This window comes from Oppia nitens, unplaced genomic scaffold (assembly GCF_028296485.1).
Source record: "Oppia nitens isolate AA-2021 unplaced genomic scaffold, nextdenovo-longstitch-racon4-pilon3 scaffold2_pilon_pilon_pilon, whole genome shotgun sequence".
NCBI classification, from domain to species: Eukaryota; Metazoa; Arthropoda; class Arachnida; order Sarcoptiformes; family Oppiidae; genus Oppia; species Oppia nitens.
The window spans coordinates 10,323,356-10,346,784 of NW_026533210.1; the positions used below are offsets into that span (position 1 = coordinate 10,323,356).

General features: G+C 23.6%; 5 protein-coding genes across 5 annotated transcripts; 4 read left to right on the top strand and 1 right to left on the bottom strand.

Annotated features, from left to right (window-relative positions):
* Positions 1–838: 838 nt before the first annotated feature.
* LOC128955423 (ornithine decarboxylase-like) lies at positions 839–2,378 on the bottom strand. Its single transcript, XM_054301092.1, has 4 exons — positions 2,361–2,378; positions 2,251–2,269; positions 1,933–2,142; positions 839–1,824 (listed from the first exon to the last, which is right to left on the bottom strand). Exons 2-4 carry the CDS (start codon positions 2,263–2,265, stop codon positions 847–849), a joined length of 1,203 nt encoding a protein of 400 aa, XP_054157067.1. The 5' UTR covers positions 2,266–2,269; positions 2,361–2,378; the 3' UTR covers positions 839–846.
* A 1,322-nt stretch (positions 2,379–3,700) lies between these two features.
* On the top strand, positions 3,701–5,440 carry LOC128956115 (cytochrome P450 9b2-like). The gene is made up of 4 exons (XM_054301797.1): positions 3,701–3,825; positions 3,893–4,539; positions 4,650–4,994; positions 5,088–5,440. Exons 2-4 carry the CDS (start codon positions 3,918–3,920, stop codon positions 5,438–5,440), a joined length of 1,320 nt encoding a protein of 439 aa, XP_054157772.1. The 5' UTR covers positions 3,701–3,825; positions 3,893–3,917.
* Positions 5,441–13,639: 8,199 nt separating this feature from the next.
* LOC128956116 (uncharacterized) lies at positions 13,640–14,789 on the top strand. Its single transcript, XM_054301798.1, has 3 exons — positions 13,640–13,661; positions 13,919–14,158; positions 14,569–14,789. The coding sequence occupies exons 2-3, from the start codon at positions 14,038–14,040 to the stop codon at positions 14,787–14,789; spliced, it is 342 nt and encodes a 113-aa protein (XP_054157773.1). The 5' UTR covers positions 13,640–13,661; positions 13,919–14,037.
* A 3,188-nt stretch (positions 14,790–17,977) lies between these two features.
* On the top strand, positions 17,978–18,676 carry LOC128956117 (cytochrome P450 9b2-like). The gene has a single exon (XM_054301799.1). The coding sequence runs from the start codon at positions 17,978–17,980 to the stop codon at positions 18,674–18,676; it is 699 nt and encodes a 232-aa protein (XP_054157774.1).
* Positions 18,677–19,605: 929 nt separating this feature from the next.
* Positions 19,606–21,257, top strand: LOC128956118 (cytochrome P450 3A19-like). The gene is made up of 3 exons (XM_054301800.1): positions 19,606–19,873; positions 20,456–20,783; positions 21,248–21,257. Exons 1-3 carry the CDS (start codon positions 19,606–19,608, stop codon positions 21,255–21,257), a joined length of 606 nt encoding a protein of 201 aa, XP_054157775.1.
* The last annotated feature ends 2,172 nt before the right edge of the window (positions 21,258–23,429 follow it).

The window sequence follows — 23,429 nt, forward strand, 5'->3', positions numbered from 1 at the left end:
ATAATACTGTAATAATATTAAAATTAAAATCATTGTAATTATAAAAATTAAATTCAATATAAACTGTAATATACAGCTATAATAATATTGTAATAATATTAAAATTAAAATCATTTTATAAATATTATTTTTATCATTTTATATTATCATAACATTTTAGTAACACTTTTAGTAAGTATTAATAAAAATTGTAAAATACAAGTAAATAATTTTTTTAAATATAAAAACATTATAATTATTCTTTATTATAATAAAATAGGATTACAATTATATATTTTTAATTATAATTATAGATTATTAAGTAAATTATTTTTTAAGTAAAACAAAATGTTGTTTTTTTAAAGTTTTTTTTATTATACTTAGATATTAGAAATTAATTACAAAACTTTTTATTTGTTTAACTAATTATGATAATGCATAATTTATAAAAATTTATAAATTCAATATAAACTGTAATATACAGCTATAATAATACTGTAATAATATTTTAATTAAAATCATTATATTTATAAAAAATTAAATTCAATATAAACTGTAATATACAGGTATAATAATATTGTAATAATATTAAAATTAAATTCAATATAAACTGTAATATACAGCTATAATAATACTATAATAATATTTTAATTAAAATCATTATATTTATAAAAATTTAATTCAATATAAACTGTAATATACAGGTATAATAATATTGTAATAATTATTGTAATAAAGTATTTTTATAATATTATAGATGCTTAAAAATATATAAGCTATAAAAACTAGTTTAACACAACTAAACCTAATCTAACAAAATTAGTTTTTTTATATACAATAAAAAAAACTAATTTCTCTATTAGTTAATTATTTATTACGGGTATACACTAAACACAATGGTTTAGGTATACCATTGAACCCATAGTTTCCATAGTTGTCAGTATAGGCGCCCATATTATCAAACAATAGCCATTCGCCGGCAAACATCTCGACCATTGAACAGTTATCTTGAATACAGTCCCGACTACAACATGTCGGTCCCCATAGTATACTGTTATAGTTTTTCCGCTTAAGACTATCATCCGATGCCAGCAATGGTATGGGTTTATAGGTTTTCTGTATATAAATTGAATCTCTGAACGAACCGTAAGCGCCGTCATTCAAGTAATACATAATTTTTTCGATATTATTTTGTCCATCGATTACCAACTTTTTCGATAATATTCTGGTCAGTAGTGTTACGGCTGACTCGCAAAAGTAAGTGCCCGGTTCAGCCATAATTGATAGTCTATCGCCATAATCGCCAAAATAGTCATCGATAGCCCGGTTGACTACACGAGCTATTTGTTCAATAGTAGTACCGCAGCCGCTATTGTCTGGCGATTGACTAGTAGTACTACCGGGAAAACCGCCGCCAATGTTCAGTACTGTCATCTGATTATAGCCTATAGTTGCGGCCAAATCAAACACTTGTCGGGCACTGGCAATAGCCTGGTCGTACAATTGGGCATTTTGTGCGCCACTACCCACATGAAAGGCTACACCTGTTACCTGCAAACCGAGTTGTTTGGCTGTCATCAACAGATCGGACACACCGTCCAATCGGAGACCAAACTTATCATTCAGTTTGACTATTGAATCCGTGTCGTCTACTTTGATACGGACCTGTAGGCTGGCTTCGGGATGTATAGACTTGATATCATACAAATCATCCGTACAGTCGACAGTCATTAGTCTAATACCGGAATCGCGCGAATATTTCAACGATGACCAGGTTTTGCATGTATTAGCAAATATGATTGACTCGGGTTTGGCACCCAATCCTATCAAGTGTTGCATTTCATACTTTTTTAATGGATAACAAACAAACAAATTTATTAATATATAGATTTTAAATATAAAATAATAATAAACCATATATATAAAAATATATATATAAACAACTAACTATACCTGACTGGCACAATCAAATCCAACTCCCAGTTCAATAAGCACTTTAAGCAATTGTTGACTGGGATTAGCTTTGACGGCATAATAGGGACTAATTTTAGGCATTAGTCGAAACCATTGTCGATATTTTAGGACCAAATCGTCGACATTCAGTATACTATAAGCCAATTGACTATTGTTTAAATCAATTTTTTTGTTGATAAACTCTAAAAACTTTTTTTTTATAAATTTAATTAATAAACAAAATTTCAATCAATTTGGATTATCTAATACTTATATAATATTTAAATTTTATACTTATTTTTTGTTTGTTTTTAATACCTCTTTGTTTTCCATTGTACTAAAAAAAAGGTTAATAAAAATTAATTAATTAGTTTTTAAAAATATTTAAATATAAAATAATGATATTAATAAAATTTTTAAGTCTGTACTTTACTGTTTGCTAAGCTTTGTTTTGTTAAAACATTTTTTTTAAATTTTTTTTTTAAATTTTATATAATTCATTGGAATTATTTCTTAATCATTTACTTATAGACTTAATATTATAGGGAAATTTAGTTTAGATTTTAAAGGTGAAAACAAACAAAAAAAATATTTAAAATATATTACAAAATATAATAATAAGCTTTATATAACTAAAATTATTTTTATAAATGTTTTTTTTCAATTTTTGAAAAATGTTTTTTTTTTATAATTAATTACATTAGAATTATTATTAAAAAAAACTAGGGGTTAGGAATTACTGGGGGGTTAATATTAACGTAATATATATTCACAATATATATATATATATATAAACCTATAATTATTAATATATTTATAATATTACTAATATATTGATAATTTTTCTAATTGTATAGAAAATTGTATACAATTAGAAAAATTAAGATAAATGAGATAGATAAAATTAATTAATTAATCATAACTAGTATACCCTTAGATAAATATTATTAAACTTTAATTTTTTTAATTTTGTTTTAATTTTAATGTTAAATAATTAATGTATTTTTTTTAAAAAAAGAGAAAATTATATTTTTTTCTTTTAATTTTACTATTTATTTTTATGTTCATTTTAATTACTAAAAAATTATGTTTTTAATCATAAATAATAAAGTTAATTGCTTACGTAGTTTACTTAAATATGATAATGCATTTTTATTTTCAAAAAATAATGTTATAAATTAAAAATTTATAATTTATAAAAAAAATAAAAATTAATTAATTAAAAAATTTTTCTGATTAATAATCCTAAAATTGTGTTTGTATAGTAAATTTTATATAAAATTAATAATTATATGTATTAATTATTTAGTTTTTAAAAAATAAATATTTTACTTAATATTTAATATTATTATTATTATTAAAAACATAAGAAACTATTGAACATAAATAACAAAAAATGTTATTTTTTATAAGTATTATTATTATATTAATTTTATTTTATTGGTAAGAATATATCATTATTATTATTATTATTATTATTATTATTATTATTATTATTATTATTATTATTATTATTATTATTATTATTATTATTATTATTATTATTATTATTATTATTATTATTATTATTATTATTATTATTATTATTATTATTATTATTATTATTACATTATTTTGTTAATATTTAAAAATATTTTATTTATAATTTTATTATATTTTCTTTTTTATTAATAAATATATTTGAAATTGAAACTAATTGATTCAAAAATTAATGATATATACAATAAAACACAAAATTTTTAGTTATTTAAGCCGTAATTTTAACTATTGGTCGGACAGAGGCCTAAACGGACCGAAACCCTGGATATGGTTTGGAAATACATTCGAACAGTTGTTTCGTCCGATTTCTCACATCGATAGAGAAAGGCGTCAAAAATATGGACCAACTTATGGGTGATTCATAAATATATATAAAAAATAATTAGTATTTTCTTAAAAAATATTTAATTTATATTAATAGTGTATTTGAATCAAATGAGCCAATTATGATGACATCGGATCCAAAGTTAATCAAAAATATTTTGATCAAAGATTTCAATATATTTCGCAATTCAAGGCCAGCATTGCTAACACCAAGTGATCATCCAATCTATAGGTATGTCGTCGACAATACAGGCGACCAGATTTGGTTACGGATGCGAGCCGTCATTAGGACACTGTTTACCGAACAGAAACTCAGATCATTGGCCAAAAAAATTGACAGAAATTTAGTTGACTTAACCAATGAGTTGGACAATGAATTGGTTGGTCAGTCGTCATCGTCGTCAGCACTAGTAGTCGACATTAGGCAGTTGTTTGTCAATCAGTCTATAGATTTGATGGGAAGTGTTATGTTTTCGTGGAAACAACAAAATAATACCCAACTTATTAAGCGTTTATTTTTTCCCTCTAAATCAAGTATATTAGCCCAACTAGTGCTACCAAAATTCATGCTACAGGTGCTCAACATGTCGACCATTATATCTACCGAAGCGCTCGACCAGTTCGCTGAACTAACTAAACAGGAGTTAACTAAACGCCAGAAGACTACTGATACTTATGAAGACTTTTTACAATCGCTGCTCAATAGGTGTCCGGAATTTATGGGCAAAACTAATGAAACATCGGGTCAGACATCCAAATGATTGTTAAATTTTTTTTAATTTAATATAATGGATAATCCGTTTTATAACTTTTACATGTATTATATATACTAATAATTTTGTTGTTGTTGATAGAAATGTCATCAATTGATCAAATGATGACCGAAGAGGAAGTGGTGGCCAATATGTTCTCACTATTTCAGGGAGCGTTTGACGGACACTCACTATCCATGACATTCATTATCTACGAGTTGGCCATAAATCCTGATTGTCAGCAACGAGTCTACAATGAAATTATTAGTACCTGTTTTCAGGATAACAACAGCTCTACAAACCAAACAATTGGCGATCAGTTTGATTGGGAAATACTTAGCAAACTTGACTATTTGAATGCCTGTATATCGGAAGCACTGAGACTACACGCGGCTGTCAATAGAGACGGACGGATAGCCAAACAAGACTATATGGATGAGACAACCGGTTTGAGTTAACTATTATTATTTAAATTTATATATAGTTATATTATTTTACAAATAATTACAACTTTTTTTTATATAAAAAATAAATAATTAGGTGTTACCATCAAAAAGGATCAGGTGATCCAGTTTTCACGTTCAGCAGTACAGCGTTGTCCCGATTACTACCGAAAGCCCGACCAGTTCATACCCGACCGGTTCGTCAAACATAACAAACACCTATTGGTTGATTCAGCGTATCTGCCGTTTGGTTTGGGCCGTCGTATGTGTCCCGGCTATAAGTTTGCCCTAATGGCCATCAAATTGACCATGGCACATTTGCTTATTAGATACAAGTTTGTAGCAATCGATGGCCAAACTGTATTGAAAACCGATCCGATTGTCGAACACTATACCTATTGTCCGGAAAAGCTGTATTTGAAAATTGAAAAACGATTAATATTTAATTAAATAATTTTAAAACAGTTTAAGTTTTTAGTTATATAAGCAATATATATATTTATATATATATATATTATTGATAAAATTTAGCTAATAACTATTTACTATATTTTGATCTACTAATAGTATATATACTGTATATATATATATAAACTAATTATATATTTTTTATTATATGTATGTTAAAATATAAATACTGATTTATATTTTACATGTTGTTAAATATATTAATATTTTAAATTATACTTAAAACTATGCAAAGTTAAGTACTAAACAATCAATATATCAAAAACTAAACATAATAATAATAATAATGACTAAATTAATTATTTAGAATTAAACTAAAAAATTAGTTAATTAAAAATTTTATAATAAAATTATTATTCATTATAATGTATTGACATTATTTATTCATTTATTAATTATAAAATTAGTTTTTCAAACTAACTATTATTAACTTATTTTTTATAAATAAAAAAATAATAACATTTTTATATATAATTTAGTAATTTGTAACTCGTTTTTCAATTTTTATCAATAATTTTTGGGGACAATAGACTTATTGTTTCATTTGTTTTGTGTATAGTGTGTGAGAGAGAGAGAGAGAGAGAGAGAGAGAGAGAGAGAGAGAGAGAGAGAGAGAGAGATATTTACAATAACATAGGTTTTTAATTTTTTACTTAATATATTTATTTAATTTTTCATTTTTTTCAATTTTCAAATTTAATATACTGAAAATTAAAATAACTAAATAATATATAAATTGAATTGAAATAATAGTTTAAAAATATTTATACAATGATTATACAATTAATTAGTTACTCAATAACTTAGTTATGGAAATAAATAAAATTTGATTTTCATTTTAATATAATTTTTAAATAATTTAAAAATACGGTATATTTCCTAACAATGATTGTACTATTAATTAAGTACTAATAACGTCAATAAAATAATATTTAAAAAAAAAATTATTATCAAACTTTTGTTAAGTAATTAAAAGTGTGAATTGACAATTTATTTTAGTAATATTAAATACATACAATTTAATTTTGTAAAATACATTTAAGAATATCATATCGACCACACTTAATATGCACACAATCACAAAACTAGGATGACCAGATAAACAAAATATCGGGACCAACGAAAGACACTATGCTACAGGTCAAACTAAAATTGATAAATTTATTATGATAATGAAAATTTGTAGACAAGAAATATTAATTTAATATAAAAAAGAATCATCAAAATCGGATTGGTAGTTTTGTTTTAATGGCTTGTTAAGTTTGTCATAAATCCTATTATATAAAATAGTTTAAAATAATAATGACGTAATTTATGAATATTTTATGTTTATTAGATGATATTTTCAGATATATTACTAATTCTAAAAACGAAATTTTAATATGTCGACTAGTTTTCGAATTATTCGAATTTCAATATAAATCACACTATTGTAATTTGATATTATAATTTATATTGAAATTCGATTATTTCGAAAACGAGTCAAGTTATTAAAATTTCGTTTTAGAATTAGTAATATATTTGAAAATATCATCTAATAAACATATAATATTCATAAATTACGTCATTTTTATTTTACACTATTTTATATAATAGGATTTATGACAAACTTAACAAGCCATAAAAACAAAACTACCAATCCGATTTTGATGATTCTTTTTTTATTTTAAACTATTATTTCTTTACTACAAATTTCCCATTATCATAATAAATTTGTCAATTTTAGTTTGACCTGTAGCATAGTGTCTTTCGTTGGTCCCGATATTTTGTATATCTGGTCATCCTAGTTTTGTTATTGTGTGTATATTAAATGTGGTCGATATGATATTCTTAAATGTATTTTACAGAATTAAATTATCTATAACAGTTTAAAAGTTATTCAAAAAAATACGCGGCTCAAGATCAATTGACCGCTTCTTTATATATATATTCAATGAAAAACTACTTATAATATTTTTGCCGCCCATCGCCCGGCCAGTGTGTGGACAAACCGTTGACCAGTTTGGCAGCGCTGGCAGCTATCAGGCTATCAATTGTCGGACTAAGTGCAGTGGACAGTCGTTTTTTATTTCATTTATTTGCAACCATAAGATTATTTTAGACATTTATTTTAGTTGAATTAGAAAAAATTAAATTTAATAGTTTATATTAAAAAAAACTTTAAATTAATGAATCATTAAAAAAAATAATTTAATTATTTTTGTCAATCAACCAAACAGTCATTGCCCTAAAATACTTATTATATTTATATATAATTTTCAACAACAAAAAAATAAAATATTATAAAGTAATAAAATTTTAGTAGTTTTTAATATTTGATATATTTTATTAATAAAAAAAATATAACTGTTTTTTTTATAACTGGTTCATACATATAATAAATATATATTATAGTTTATTTTTTATTACAACATTTTGTCCATAAATAATTTAAAATGATCAATGCAATCTAAATTAATAATAAATATTATAGTTATTATAATAACTTCATTAGTTTTTTTCAAAAAAAAATCATACCATAACTAATTGTAAGCCAACAATCGGTACGGTTGACCATCGGTAGCCAATTTGGTCAGTCATGTAGCCGCCAATTGACGATCCAATTAAAAGTCTTATATAAATTTAAAAAATTAGATATTTTAAAGTATTAAAGTAATAATTTTTATTTTAAAAAAAAAATCATTGCTAACCCCATTGCCATTGCTGATGAAAATATACCGGAAATTGATGAATATGTGGACACATTGTCGGGAAAACCAGATTTACTAAATAATTATTATTAAAAATAATATTAAGAAATAATAATAATAATAATTAAAAATATTAATAAGAAATTATTAATAATAAGTACATTGTTTCGTGCATAACCTGTAGAAAAGAGCCTATAAACTGGGCGCCCATACCTAATCCAATAAATAACTGGGCAACTATTGGTGGCCATAATAATTTACTATATATATAATAACAATTTAATATTATATAGTAATATAAAAATTAGTAAACAATTTTTGTCAAAAAGTTTTACAATAATAATAACAAACTTAACCAACGATTCAATGGGCGGTATGAATGGCATCGGACCGGCCATTATGTAGGCTATCGTATAGAATATACAACCGATTAGACAAATAGGATTCAAATCTAACCAATGATTTTTGTTTAATATAATTTTGTCAGTAATATAGCCAAACAAATAACTGGATAATCCATATAATAGGCCAGTAATCATAAATATGGCCCCAATTGTGGCCGAAGATAATGTTTGGATCTATTAGTTAGTTAACGAAATATTATTATTAATTATATATGATATATATTTAAAATTTTGTTTTAGTTATTTTTTTTTGAAAATAATAATAATAATGAAATAATTATTTTTACTGAATCTAAATACAGTCGAAGTGTTGTTTCATTAAAACCCATTATTAGAAAACAATTGACACATATTATTGTATTGATTGTAACATTAAAATTGTTTAAAATACTGAAAACAGTTGTTTTTTGATTCATTGATGTATTATCTGATTCTATAATTAAATAATAAATAATTAAAATTATGTCACAAATAAATAATATAAAATTTAAAAAAAATTAGAAAATAATAATAATAATAATAATAAACTTACTTTTCTTAATTAATAAAATCGATAATAATATTGCGCAAACAATTTGCATTATACCCATTATAAAAAATGGTAAACTAAATCCTATATTATACTTTTCACCTAGCTATAATTTTAAACAAAAATCAAATTTTCATATATTTATATATTATTAGCATTAATTAAATGTGATTTTATTTTACTTGACTTAATATCCCTCCAATAGACGGACCACAGATTAGACCAATACTGTGACATAACTCAATAGTTGGCTATAAGTAATAGTAATAGTAATAGTAATAGTAATAGTAATAGTAATAGTAATAGTAATAGTAATAGTAATAGTAATAGTAATAGTAATAGTAATAGTAATAGTAATAGTAATAGTAATAGTAATAGTAATAGTAATAGTAATAGTAATAGTAATAGTAATAGTAATAGTAATAGTAATAGTAATAGTAATAGTAATAGTAATAGTAATAGTAATAGTAATAGTAATAGTAATAGTAATAGTAATAGTAATAGTAATAGTAATAGTAATAGTAATAGTAATAGTAATAGTAATAGTAATAGTAATAGTAATAGTAATAGTAATAGTAATAGTAATAGTAATAGTAATAGTAATAGTAATAGTAATAGTAATAGTAATAGTAATAGTAATAGTAATAGTAATAGTAATAGTAATAGTAATAGTAATAGTAATAGTAATAGTAATAGTAATAGTAATAGTAATAGTAATAGTAATAGTAATAGTAATAGTAATAGTAATAGTAATAGTAATAGTAATAGTAATAGTAATAGTAATAGTAATAGTAATAGTAATAGTAATAGTAATAGTAATAGTAATAGTAATAGTAATAGTAATAGTAATAGTAATAGTAATAGTAATAGTAATAGTAATAGTAATAGTAATAGTAATAGTAATAGTAATAGTAATAGTAATAGTAATAGTAATAGTAATAGTAATAGTAATAGTAATAGTAATAGTAATAGTAATAGTAATAGTAATAGTAATAGTAATAGTAATAGTAATAGTAATAGTAATAGTAATAAACTTACTAATAATTTAGTAAACTTATCTGGATACTCTAAGCTTATTATAGTCCAAATGCAAACTATAACTATTGAATTACTTAAACCTTCAATTGCTTTTAAAATTATAGCCATCATTATAAATGGTGTTTTTAAATATACCCATTGAAGTGCTCTAACATTGTGTGTAAATAAAACATTTTTTTTATCAATTTTCAAAATTAATTAACAAATCTAAACAAACCTATTATCAATACTATAATATTATTATTAATACTATAATATTATTATTGTTAGTAATATATAATATAATATTAATATAGATAACATACCCAAATCCAATACAATTTAGACCAAATATAAATGAACCAAAAATTAACATAAATTTTGGATTAAATGGCGGCATCTTTTATGTTTTATTAATTTGAGAACAAAATTGAAAACAATAATTATTAATATTTTTTTTAAAAAAAAATTAAACAAACCAATTTGATAACTATTGGCGAACCAATAATTATGCCAATTTGTGGGATAGCTATGATAATACCGATCCATGTTAAACTAATATTTTTGTTTTTAGCCTAGATAATTTTATTTATTATTATTATTTTTGTTTTGATTTTTAAATTAAATTTAAATCAAAAAATTTATTTATTAAACATAATGTCTGTATTATACAAACTACTTGACCAATTTTAATTAAAATTTTTAATAAATGAAGGCTATATACTTAAGTTTATACTGAATAAATAATATTTTATAAAAATTTTATAATTATTAAGTAGTAAATAAATTATTAAAAAGTTTGTTATTTATACTTTATATTCATTTTGACCGCCACCAGAATAGCGGACAGCATTCGTACGATTAAACATTATGTTAACCAATATTATAAAATAATGGGGGTCATCATTTAATTTTTATAAAAACATTTTAAGTATATTTAATAACTGTTTTTCAGTTGAAGTCATAGAGTGATTTTTGATTAATTATTGTATTTTCATTTAAATTTTTCTTTTTCAATTATATAATCATTAGTTGTCATTAGCAGTATATTAACACAATTAAAAGAAAAAAATTAAATCAATACTTATTAAGAATTTATCAAGTATAAAGATTTCTAATTTTTGTCATTTTTTAAGTAACTTTTTAGTTAATTAAATATATATCTTTAATTTTTAAATATTTATTTATTTTTATAATTTTATTATAATCTTGACTATATAATTGATATTTACTCAAATTTTTATTAAAATTGATCAAGTAGTTTTTAAGTTATTCAATCTCAAACCTGTACCAGATAGTTTTGAAACATACTGTATATATATATATATCAGGGTTAAGCAAGATTTTTGTTTTTAGAGTGGGGGGGGGGGGGGTAGGCCTTTAAAAAAAATTTCGAAAAATTTGTGGGGGTCTAGGCTAGGGTATAGAACTTTATTACATTTTTTAAACGGCATAAGTTCCCGTATAAATTCCCAGGAAAATAGGTAAATTTTCACAAAATATTAAAAAATATTTTTTTAAAAATTAAAAAAATTATATATGTATATATATATATCAGGGTTAAGCAATTTTTAGTGTAGGGGGCCTAGCGGGGCCAACTTGGATTAAATAAGTGAGTGTATATTTTTTTATTTTTTTTCAAAAATCCAAAATTAAGATAAAAATTCTTTTAAAAAAATTCGCGAATATTCCCAGAATATTAGGTATTATTTCCAAATAAATTTTTAAAATTTTTAATTAATTTCTAAAATATTTCTAAAACTTTTATTATTATTATTACCTCAATTGGAAACAATGGCGCCGACAGTGAAATAATAAGACCTTCGCATAAGTTTGCATAACATATCAATACAATTAATAATAAATGTTTTTGATTTTTAAAAAAATTATTGAAACAATTAAATAATTTGTTATTACTAATAGTATTATTAATAACATAGGTTTTTGATTTTTTACTAAATATATTTATTTGATTTTTCATTTTTTTTTAATTTTCAAATTTAATATAATGAAAATTAAAATAACTAAATATTAAATAAATTGAATTGAAATAATAGTTTAAAAATATTTTTACAATGATTGTACAATTATAATTAGTTACTCAATAACTTAGTTAATGAAATAAATAAAATATGATTTTGATTTTAATATAATTTTTAAATAATTTTGATTTTTTTTTAAAAAAATATTAAATAACTATTAGAACAAATTTAATAAATGATAAAATACGGTATATTTTCTAACAATGATTGTACTATTATTTAAGTACTAATAACGTCAATAAAATAATATTTTTTTTTATAAAAATATTATTTTAATTATATATATATATATAGTATTTATAATAATATCTTATATACTTAAAATAGTAGTTTTGTTTAAAAATTATTTAAGAATTATTTAATAATTATAACAATATTGTTTTTTTTATTAAATATTTATAAAATATAACCAATAAATATAATTTTAAATTAAATTAATAGATATTTATTTATAATAAAAATAATTAATTTTATTAGTTAATTTTGTAATTATAATTAAATTTATTTAAAATATAATTTAATATTTAGATTGCTTTAGATATTTTTACGTTTATTTAGATTTTACAATTTTAAAATAGTATTTTTTAATCTAAAAAATTACTAAAGAATTTTTTATAAAATTTTTATTTAATTAATTAATTAAAATAATCATAAATATAAATAGTAAAATTAAAATCAAAAAAAAAATATTTTCTGTTTTTTTTATTAAAAACATTAATTATTTAACATTAAAATTAAATCAAATTAAAATTAAAGCTTAATTGATTGTATCTAACGGTATAGTAGTTATTAAATTAAATATTTAAAAAAAAAATTAAAAAGCTTATTATTATTATTATATGTTGTAATATATGATATATAAAAATTTCAATGAATTGTAGAAATTAAAAAAAATAATTTTAATAAAACAAAACTTAGCAAATAATAAAGTACAGGACTTGATATTTTATATTTAATTATTTCTAAAAAACTAAATATTTAAAAATTATGCATTATCATAATTTGTTAAACAAATAAAAGTTTTTTGTATAATAATTAATTTCTAATATCTACTTATAATCAAAAACTTTTTTAAAAAAAACAGTTTTTTTTACTTAAAACTAACTTATTTAATAATCAGTAAATTAAGAAAATTTTCAATTATACCTAAAATATGATTAGAAACATAATTAGAAAAATTAATTTAGAAATAAAATTTAATTAAGTATATAATAATTGTTTGACTTTAAAGTTTACTAATTGTGTTGAGGACTATCTCATATCATTATCGCATACCTGGGCACCGATACCACCGAAACAAAACAAATAAAAAAATTAAAAATGTTTTCAAAAATTCTAATATCTATTGTCTTAATTAGTATTGAAATAATTGTTTGTTTTGATGATAATATTAATCTTGGTATAAATGGTTAAGTATTAATACTTTAAAATATCATTGTTATTAATAATAATAATAATAATAAAATATTAATATTTTTTATTTTAACAATTTAGGAAACTACAACAAATTCAAAAATCTGAGTATGTTAAAAACAAACAAACAAAATTTTAAATAATTAAAAATAAAAATTATTTATTTATATAAAACTAAACTATCATATATATATATATATATATAATTAATAAAATTATTTCAATACTTACGTAATATTTTATTGAAAATTACAGATTATAGTTACTATGTAATTTTTATTTAAAAAAAAATTATTACCTATTATTAAGTTAAAGTTTTTTTTAAAAAATAATAATTTACTAATTATTATTATTATTTTTCATAGCCATAACAACAAAAGCAACAATTGATGGCAACTTTTTTGAACAGTTTAGTTGCATTAGTAAACCTCAAAGTAAATTAGATTTTAAAAACATTTTCCGTACACTTGATTACAATATCAATATGACATGCAATGGTATTATTGTTGAAAATTATGAGGACATGGAGTATATGGTTGTTATGGGTAATGGAAACATTGAAACCGTACTGATTAGCAAACATGAAATCATTACGATTATTGATGGTAAATATTTTTAACAAGGCAATTTTATTAATATTATTTTGTATAAAAAATATTATTTTTAACCTAAAAAAATTAAATATTTAAGATTTTAAAAAAATAGTATAACACATTCCCATATCAATTAATAAGTTATATACAGTATATATACTGTATATATATTAGGGTATGTTAGAGTTAAGCAAGGGGTGGGGTAGGTGTTAGTCCAAAATACCCCCCTCCCTCTCTCTCTAAGATCAAGATATTTATTATTAATTTTAATAATTAATTTAACAACAAAAAAAATAATTAACGTTATACTTGTTGATGTAAAAATAAGTATAATTAGTTTAAAATAATATTTATTTTGTTTTATTAATTTTTAATTTTACTTACAATAAATAATAATAATAGTAAATTTTATTTATTATTAGGTGAACAATATCTACGTGAAGTTGGTATGATAGGATCGGGTCCCTGTGCCGGCACCAAACTTCATGGTTGGTCCATATTTTTGCCGCCAAAAGGCCAGTGTGTGGACAAACCGATGACCATTTCGCGGCCATTGTTCGAACACTGGGAGTTTAGCGGCACCTGTAAGGCCATATGCACGGGACAGTCGACTTTTATCTATCCAAAAGGCGTCCAAACTTAATGATTAGATTAAATTAGATTAACAATTAAATGTTTTAAATTTTATATATCATATATGATTTAGTTGTTTAGTAATTAATAATTATTGCCAATTATTTTAAATAAAGTACAATAATAACATTGTTAGATTTTAAAAAATATATTTTAGTTTATCTTATTAGTTTATTTTGCTTTATATATAAGGTTTTATATATATATATACAAATATATTCAAAATTATTATTATAATATTTAATAAATTTGTTATGCAATATATGCTTAATAAAAACTTAATTTGAGTAACAACTAGTACTTTTTCAAAGTTTCAATGTATATATGTATGTATGTATGTATGTATGTATGTATGTATGTATGTATGTATGTATGTATGTATGTATGTATGTATGTATGTATGTATGTATGTATGTATGTATGTATGTATGTATGTATGTATGTATGTATGTGTATGTATGTGTATGTATGTGTATGTATGTGTATGTATGTGTATGTATGTGTATGTATGTGTATGTATGTGTATGTATGTGTATGTATGTGTATGTATGTGTATGTATGTGTATGTATGTGTATGTATGTGTATGTATGTGTATGTATGTGTATGTATGTGTATGTATGTGTATGTATGTGTATGTATGTGTATGTATGTGTATGTATGTGTATGTATGTGTATGTATGTGTATGTATGTGTATGTATGTGTATGTATGTGTATGTATGTGTATGTATGTGTATGTATGTGTATGTATGTGTATGTATGTGTATGTATGTGTATGTATGTGTATGTATGTGTATGTATGTGTATGTATGTGTATGTATGTGTATGTATGTGTATGTATGTGTATGTATTTGTGTGTGTGTGTGTGTGTGTGCGTATGTATGTGTATGTGTAAGTGTGTGCGTATCAGACATTATATACAGAAGCTAGAGAGGCAATACTATTAATGCTAGAGAGGGACATCTGACGTCATAGCACAAGCCAACCTAAAAGTAGTATTCATAGTACAGCAAAATTGAGACCTGAAAAACAAACGCCACTAAACAAAATATGATAAAATAAAAATGCAAATAAAGATTTATTATAATTAACACGATTATTAATAAATAAATTATAATAATAATTAATAAAAATAAAACTTAAATATTAAAATTTTAAATTTGATTAAATATATAGTTTTATATAATAGACATTTATAAAAATATATCTCGTTATTATACTTTTATTATTAAAAATAACAACTTTAATAATAATAATATTAATAATCAATATAATAATAATTAAATCATAATTATAATAAATATAAGACTAATATTATTAATGATAATAAAATTGTTAAGAAACTCAAATTATCTTATTAAATTTTAATGTCTATTTTAAAATCAATACCTTTTAGTGCATTTAATACCTTATTTTGAATTTATTTATCTCATTATACTACCTGTTCCCGAGTAAGTACGAGTAACTGGCGTCAAGTGATCGATCATTCAAATTATCTAACCGTCAATATATTTAAACTATCCAATAACTGTACTCCCTGTACCTCCCTATTTTATAAATTGCAGTACTGACAATCAAACAGTCAGTACAATTCTAACTACCATTACTACCAGTCATATAGTATACACATACCATTGCATTCAACATACATGTGCAATTAAATATACTTTTTATATAATCATTGTTTTAACCACTATTTTAATTGTGTTAACTATAATAAAATATTATAACTAAATTATTGTCTTCACCTCAACGTTGAATCGATCACCACATCTACACTATTCATCCAACTCAAGCATCCAAAATTTACATTTCCCTGGCCATCCATACAAGTTATCAGTAGTATTAACGGATCTAGTTTTTCGAAACTATCAGTTGTTGGTCTCATACTTACCCAAGCAAAAAAACTGATCCCTAATTAACGACTACCACAAGAAAACAATCTATTCAAATATAAAATATTATTTAATGTCTTATTTTACACAATTTAATAAAATATAAACTATAGAAATAAATCTAAATAACCAAAACAGATTACTTTTATAAAAATATGAACTTTGTTTTTTGTTATCATAACTAAAATCAGATTTGTCATCAACAAGTTTATTGTGCTCAACTTCATATTTATTTTTAGTCTAAGAAACGTCTACAAATTATTATTTAATCAATTGCATATTTTTGATTAAATATATTATTTATTAAAAACTTAATTAGTAATATAGATTTATTTTTTTAGATGATTTATTATTCTGTTATATAAATAAAGTGGCGTCAGAGTCTACGGTCTCAATTTTTATGTTTGCTAAATACCGTCTCATATATCCTGTATATAATGCTTGGTGCGTATGTACGTCTATATTACGTGTGTGCGTCTATATTACCTAAATATGATTAAACATATTAAACATAAATATGATAATAAATTATTTTAGAAAATAAATAAAGAAAATCAATTAAATTCAGTAAAAATCCTAAATTTAATAAAAAAATTGCATAAATTTATAATAATATTATTTTATTGGTATTTGTAATAATCCTAAATAAGCGTTTGTAATGACAATTGTATAATATATAAGAATAATAAAAATTTGTATTCAATGATATCATTTAAAAAAACAAAGAGACAAACTATTATAACAATAATGTTATTATTATTATTATTAATAATAATTATTATTATATTAATAATTTTTTACTGGTAAGACTATAACATAATATTTCTAAAAATATTATTTTGATTTTGTTTTATTTGTAATCTTTTGAATATATATATACCAAATTTTATAACTATATATTAAAAATAAATTATAATTTAAATGATAATATAATTAATGATATTAAATTAAAACAAAAATTTATTTTTAGTTATCTAAACCGTAATTATAACTATTGGTCGGACAGAGGCCTAAACGGACCGAAACCCTGGATATGGTTTGGAAATACATTTGAGGAGTTGTTTCGTCCGATTCCAGTCATCGATAGAGAAAGGCGTCAGAAATATGGACCGACCTATGGGTACGAAAAAAATATACTATAAATTATTATCTGTATTAGAAAATTCATTTAATTTTTTTAATTTAATTGTAATTAATTTAATATTATTTTTGAAAAAAATAAATTCTTTAAAAAATCTTTAAAATTCTTTATATATTTATATATAAAACAAAATAATAGTGTATTTGATGGAAATGAGCCAATTATGATGACATCGGATCCCAAGTTAATCAAAAATATTTTGATCAAAGATTTCCAAACATTTGGCAAATCAATTACACCATTATTTTCGCCGTCAGTTCATCCGGTTTTCAGTCATACCATCGACAATGCAAGCGGCGATAGTTGGCTACGTATGCGGGCCGTCATTAGGACACTGTTTACCGATCGGAAACTTAGATCGTATGTTAAGAAAATTTCCGGCAATTTAGCCGAATTGACGAAATCATTGGATAAAATGTTTGGTAACGAGTTATCAATTGTTGTCGATATGAAACAAGTTTTTATTAATCAATCGATGGATTTAACTGGAAATGTAGTGTTTTCGTGGATGAAACAAAATCATACTGTTTATAATAATAATAATAATATTAAATTTACTAAACTTACCAAGCTAGTTAAACGTTTATTTTTTCCATCAAAATGGCGTATATTGGCCAGTCGTGTGTTACCGAAATTTATCGTACAAGTGCTCGATATTAACGACCTTATATCTAGCAGAGACCTCGACCTGTTTGCTGACTTAACGGCACAGGAGTTTAGTAATCGACAAATGATTTTATCTACCGATACCTATGATAGGGACGATAAAGACAATGATAACGATGACGACAACGACGACTATTTTCAATCGATGCTCAATCGTTGCCCGGATTTTATTATTGGCAAAAAAACTGGTAATTAAACTAACAAACAAAATATTGAAAATTATTAGTATTATATATATATTGTTATTAGAGTTCGTAAAACTTTACCCAGGGAGGAAAGTTCTCTCTAATATAATTTATCCAATTTTTTCAAGAAAATAAGAAATAGATTCTCTGGGAATTTCAAAGGGAGCAGGAATAGGGAACACAGGGAACACAGGGAACACAGGGAACACAGGGAACACAGGGAACACAGGGAACACAGGGAACACAGGGAACACAGGGAACACAGGGAACACAGGGAACACAGGGAACACAGGGAACACAGGGAACACAGGGAACACAGGGAACACAGGGAACACAGGGAACACAGGGAACACAGGGAACACAGGGAACACAGGGAACACAGGGAACACAGGGAACACAGGGAACACAGGGAACACAGGGAACACAGGGAACACAGGGAACACAGGGAACACAGGGAACACAGGGAACACAGGGAACACAGGGAACACAGGGAACACAGGGAACACAGGGAACACAGGGAACACAGGGAACACAGGGAACACAGGGAACACAGGGAACACAGGGAACACAGGGAACACAGGGAACACAGGGAACACAGGGAACACAGGGAACACAGGGAACACAGGGAACACAGGGAACACAGGGAACTTTTCGAAAATAAAAAAAACGAAAGAAAATTTTCCAAAACCTAATTGTTATATAAGTTATATATTATTATATACAGTTTATATATATATATATATATATATATTTGAATATATCTAATGTATACATTTGACATTACATTTAAAATAATAATTTTAATTGAAATTATAAATTTTTAATTATTCATTAATTTACAGATCAATCAAAATTAGATCAATTAATACTAACCAAACAGGAAGTGATTGCCAATTCATTTACAGTATTACAGGCAAGCTTTGAGGCACACTATCAGTTCATGACAGCCATTATCTATCAGTTGGCCGTAAACCTTGATTGTCAGCAACGAGTCTACGATGAAATTATGACCTGTTTTCGGGACAATACCGACACCCACGACACCGACACCAACACTACGATAACAATTGGCGATCAGTTGTTTGATTGGCAATCATTGGCCAGACTTGACTATTTGGATGCATTTATTTGCGAAACATTTAGATTGCATCTGAATTTCGATAGAGACGGACGGGTAGCCAATCAGGACTATACAGATGAGACAACCGGTTAGTTATAGTTATTGTTTATTTAACAAAAAGATTTAATTATTAATATTGAGGATTTTTTTTAATTTATTTATTTACTAATAATTTAAAGTTCGGAAAATTTTTTTTTAAAAGGAAGGAAAGTTTCATAATAATAAAATTCCTGGAATAATAAAAAATTTATATATTTATTGAGAATTTTTTGTAAAAAAAATTATAAATTTAATTTCAATGAATTTATTGATACTATCTTAAAAAAAACAATAACACTTTACAACACACACAAAAAAGTTTAAAATACAAAATTTAAATAACAACTAATTATAAATATATAATTTAAGTTATTTATGATTAGCGTTTATGTGATAGCATAAGAACATAATAGATTCTCTGGGAATTCCCAGGAATTAGTAGGAAAAATAGGAAAAACTTTTGTGATAATAATAATACTATGGAGAAAATAAATTTGAACCCGAACCCAACACAAAATAAATGATTATTTTAATTTTTTTTTTGATTTGACTTTATATATATGTATTGTATTTTATTTATGTTTTTTTTACTTAAATACCGTAATCATAACCATGTTAACCATTTTAATAGGTGTGACCATCGAAAAAGATCGGTCGATATTTTTTTCACGTTCAGCATTGCACTCGTCTACCGATTACTACCGACAGCCCGACCAGTTCATACCCGACCGGTTTCTCAAATCAAATCGACACCAATTGGTCGACTCGGGGGCCTTTCTGGTCTTTGGTTTCGGCCGTCGTATGTGTCCGGCCTATAAGTTTGCACCGATGGTCCTGAAATTGACCGTGGCCCAATTGCTGGTCGGCTACAAGTTTTTACCGCCCATTGATGGCCAGACTACTGTTGAATGGAAAGTCGATCCGATTTTCCAACACTATGTCTATGCACCCAATGATTTGTATTTGAAAATTGAAAAACGATTATAAAATGTTTGTTTTTGATTTATTTCTTTTATATATATTTTTTTGTGTGTAGTTTTTATTGTTATAATAATAGATATTAATAAATGATTTTTTATTTTATTTAATATTAGTTTATTATATCTACAGTATATACTATATATAAACTTTATATATTTATATTTATATTAGATTGTATATCAATAATAAATATATTTAGGATATATTGAATAACTAATGAATTGTTTGATTTATAATTTAGCAATAAATAAATAGTTTGTTTTTAAAAAAAAATTAATAAATATTTATTGTTGATAACCATTAAATTAGTAATCAATTTTGTTTAATTTTAAAAAACTTAATTAAATAAGCATTTTTTGTTTTATAGCCATATAATACTAAACAGTTTTATTAAATAAAATATTCAACAATAATTTTTTTTTTAAAAATTGACCCTGGCAAGTTTTTACTGACCATTGAATGAATTAATTGAAAATCTTTATAAATAATTAAATAATTTTTAAAACACATATATTTAAAACACTTTACTATTTTTTAAAAAATATTTTAAATATGAAAAATAAAACAATTTAAATAAAACAATTAGATTATATATTGCATACAAAAAACTAAAAAATTATAAAAATTATTATTTATTTTAAAAAAAATCATTTATAACTTTTTAATTTGTAATTTAATTATATTACTATTAGGAATATGGGGGGGGGGAAATAACTGAACAAATTTTAATCTCAAAAAAATTAATAATTATTTTTTAACATTTTGTTTTTATAATTATTGAATATTTAGAAATTAAAATTACTACTACTAATAATAATAATATATTAAAATTATTAGTACATAAAAAATAATTAATTAAGTAGCAATTAAAAATGTCTGAATATTTAATACTACAATTATAAAATAAATTATCTAGCTAAGTTATTAACAATAGTATAAAAGGTTTAAACAACAACAACACATATATCATAATAGATAAATATATATATATATAAAAATATATATTAGTTATTATCAGATTTATTTAATATTTAACAATTATATGCAATAATACGTAAATTATAGAAATAGTAACGCAATTCACTGATAGTATTATCGGCTAAAAACTGTTTCCACGACCCGTTGGTGATAGGGTTATGTTTGTCGGGCGCCGACACCGATACCGATCCGGCGTCCGGTAGACTAAAATGTGAGTCAAATACTAAATCCCAGAACTGGTCGCTATTGAAGTAGTCGTCATCAAACTTATACCGATCCGTACAAAATGGCCGAAAACTGTTAATCAATTCGGGCATAAAATCTGAGAGTTTTTTTTATAATTTATTTTATTTTTAAAAAACAAACAAACATTATATTAATTATTATTATTATTTAGTTAGTTATTAATAATTAGAAAAAAATTAATTTTTTCGTTATTTTCAATATATATATCTATAAATATATATTTATATAACTTTATATATATATATATATATATATATATATATATATTTATATAATTATATATATATATATATATGATATATATATCAATAATATAATAATAATATTAAACAACTAACCGATAACCTGTTTGCGATTTATTAAAATATTTTCGGCCATTAGTTTGAAATCTTTGATATGAAATCCATTGTCAACTAAACCCAGTTTCCAATCATCTAATTGTTGATCAATGGATGGATACCATTGTTTTTGTTGTTGATCCGTACTATTCATTATTTTTATTTAAATCTTCATAAATAACAATATTTGCAAAAAACAGTCCACTGCTGGTCAACAACCGCCTAATTATAGCCATCACTTGTTTCTTGTCTTTCAGATACTGTAGCATAAAGTTACTGAACAGTAGATCCACTTTCGACTCCAATTGACTGATCCGTGGACTCAACTCAAGCCACGAGGCGTTCATGTCTTGTAAGACATACTCAATGGTCGAGTCGTCCGTATTGTTAGCCACAGCGTGTGTCAACATTTCGGGTACGACATCGACGGCCACTACTTGTTTGTGCGGTACGTTTTGGGACAACAATTGGTTAACTCTACCGTCACCGCAGCCCAGATCGACAATCAGATCGTATGAACTGTTTGTTAAATTGTTTATTTAATTTATATATATATATACATCAGGGTTGCTAAATGTTTTCGATTTCAGGGGGGGGGGGGGGGGGGGGGGGGTAAAATGGTAAAATTTTCGAAAAAGCTTGGGGGTATAGGGGGGGGGGGGTGAACATTTTTTATTGCATTTTTAAACGACAATTTTTTTCAAATTTGAGTAAATTCCCAATAAATTCTCACTAAATTCCCACTAAATTCCCACTAAATTCCCACTAAATTCCCACTAAATTCCCACTAAATTCCCACTAAATTCCCACTAAATTCCCACTAAATTACCACTAAGTTCACACTAAATTCCCACTAAATTTCCACTAAATTTCCACTAAATTCCCACTAATATATATTATATATATATATTCACTCTATCTATATAATAACTAGTGAATGAAAATATATTTAATTAAATAAATAAATTTTAATTAAATATTATATACATTTAAAATATAAATACATACAAAATATTTAATTAAATATTTAGCATTTTTCGTAAATATAATAAAATATTAATA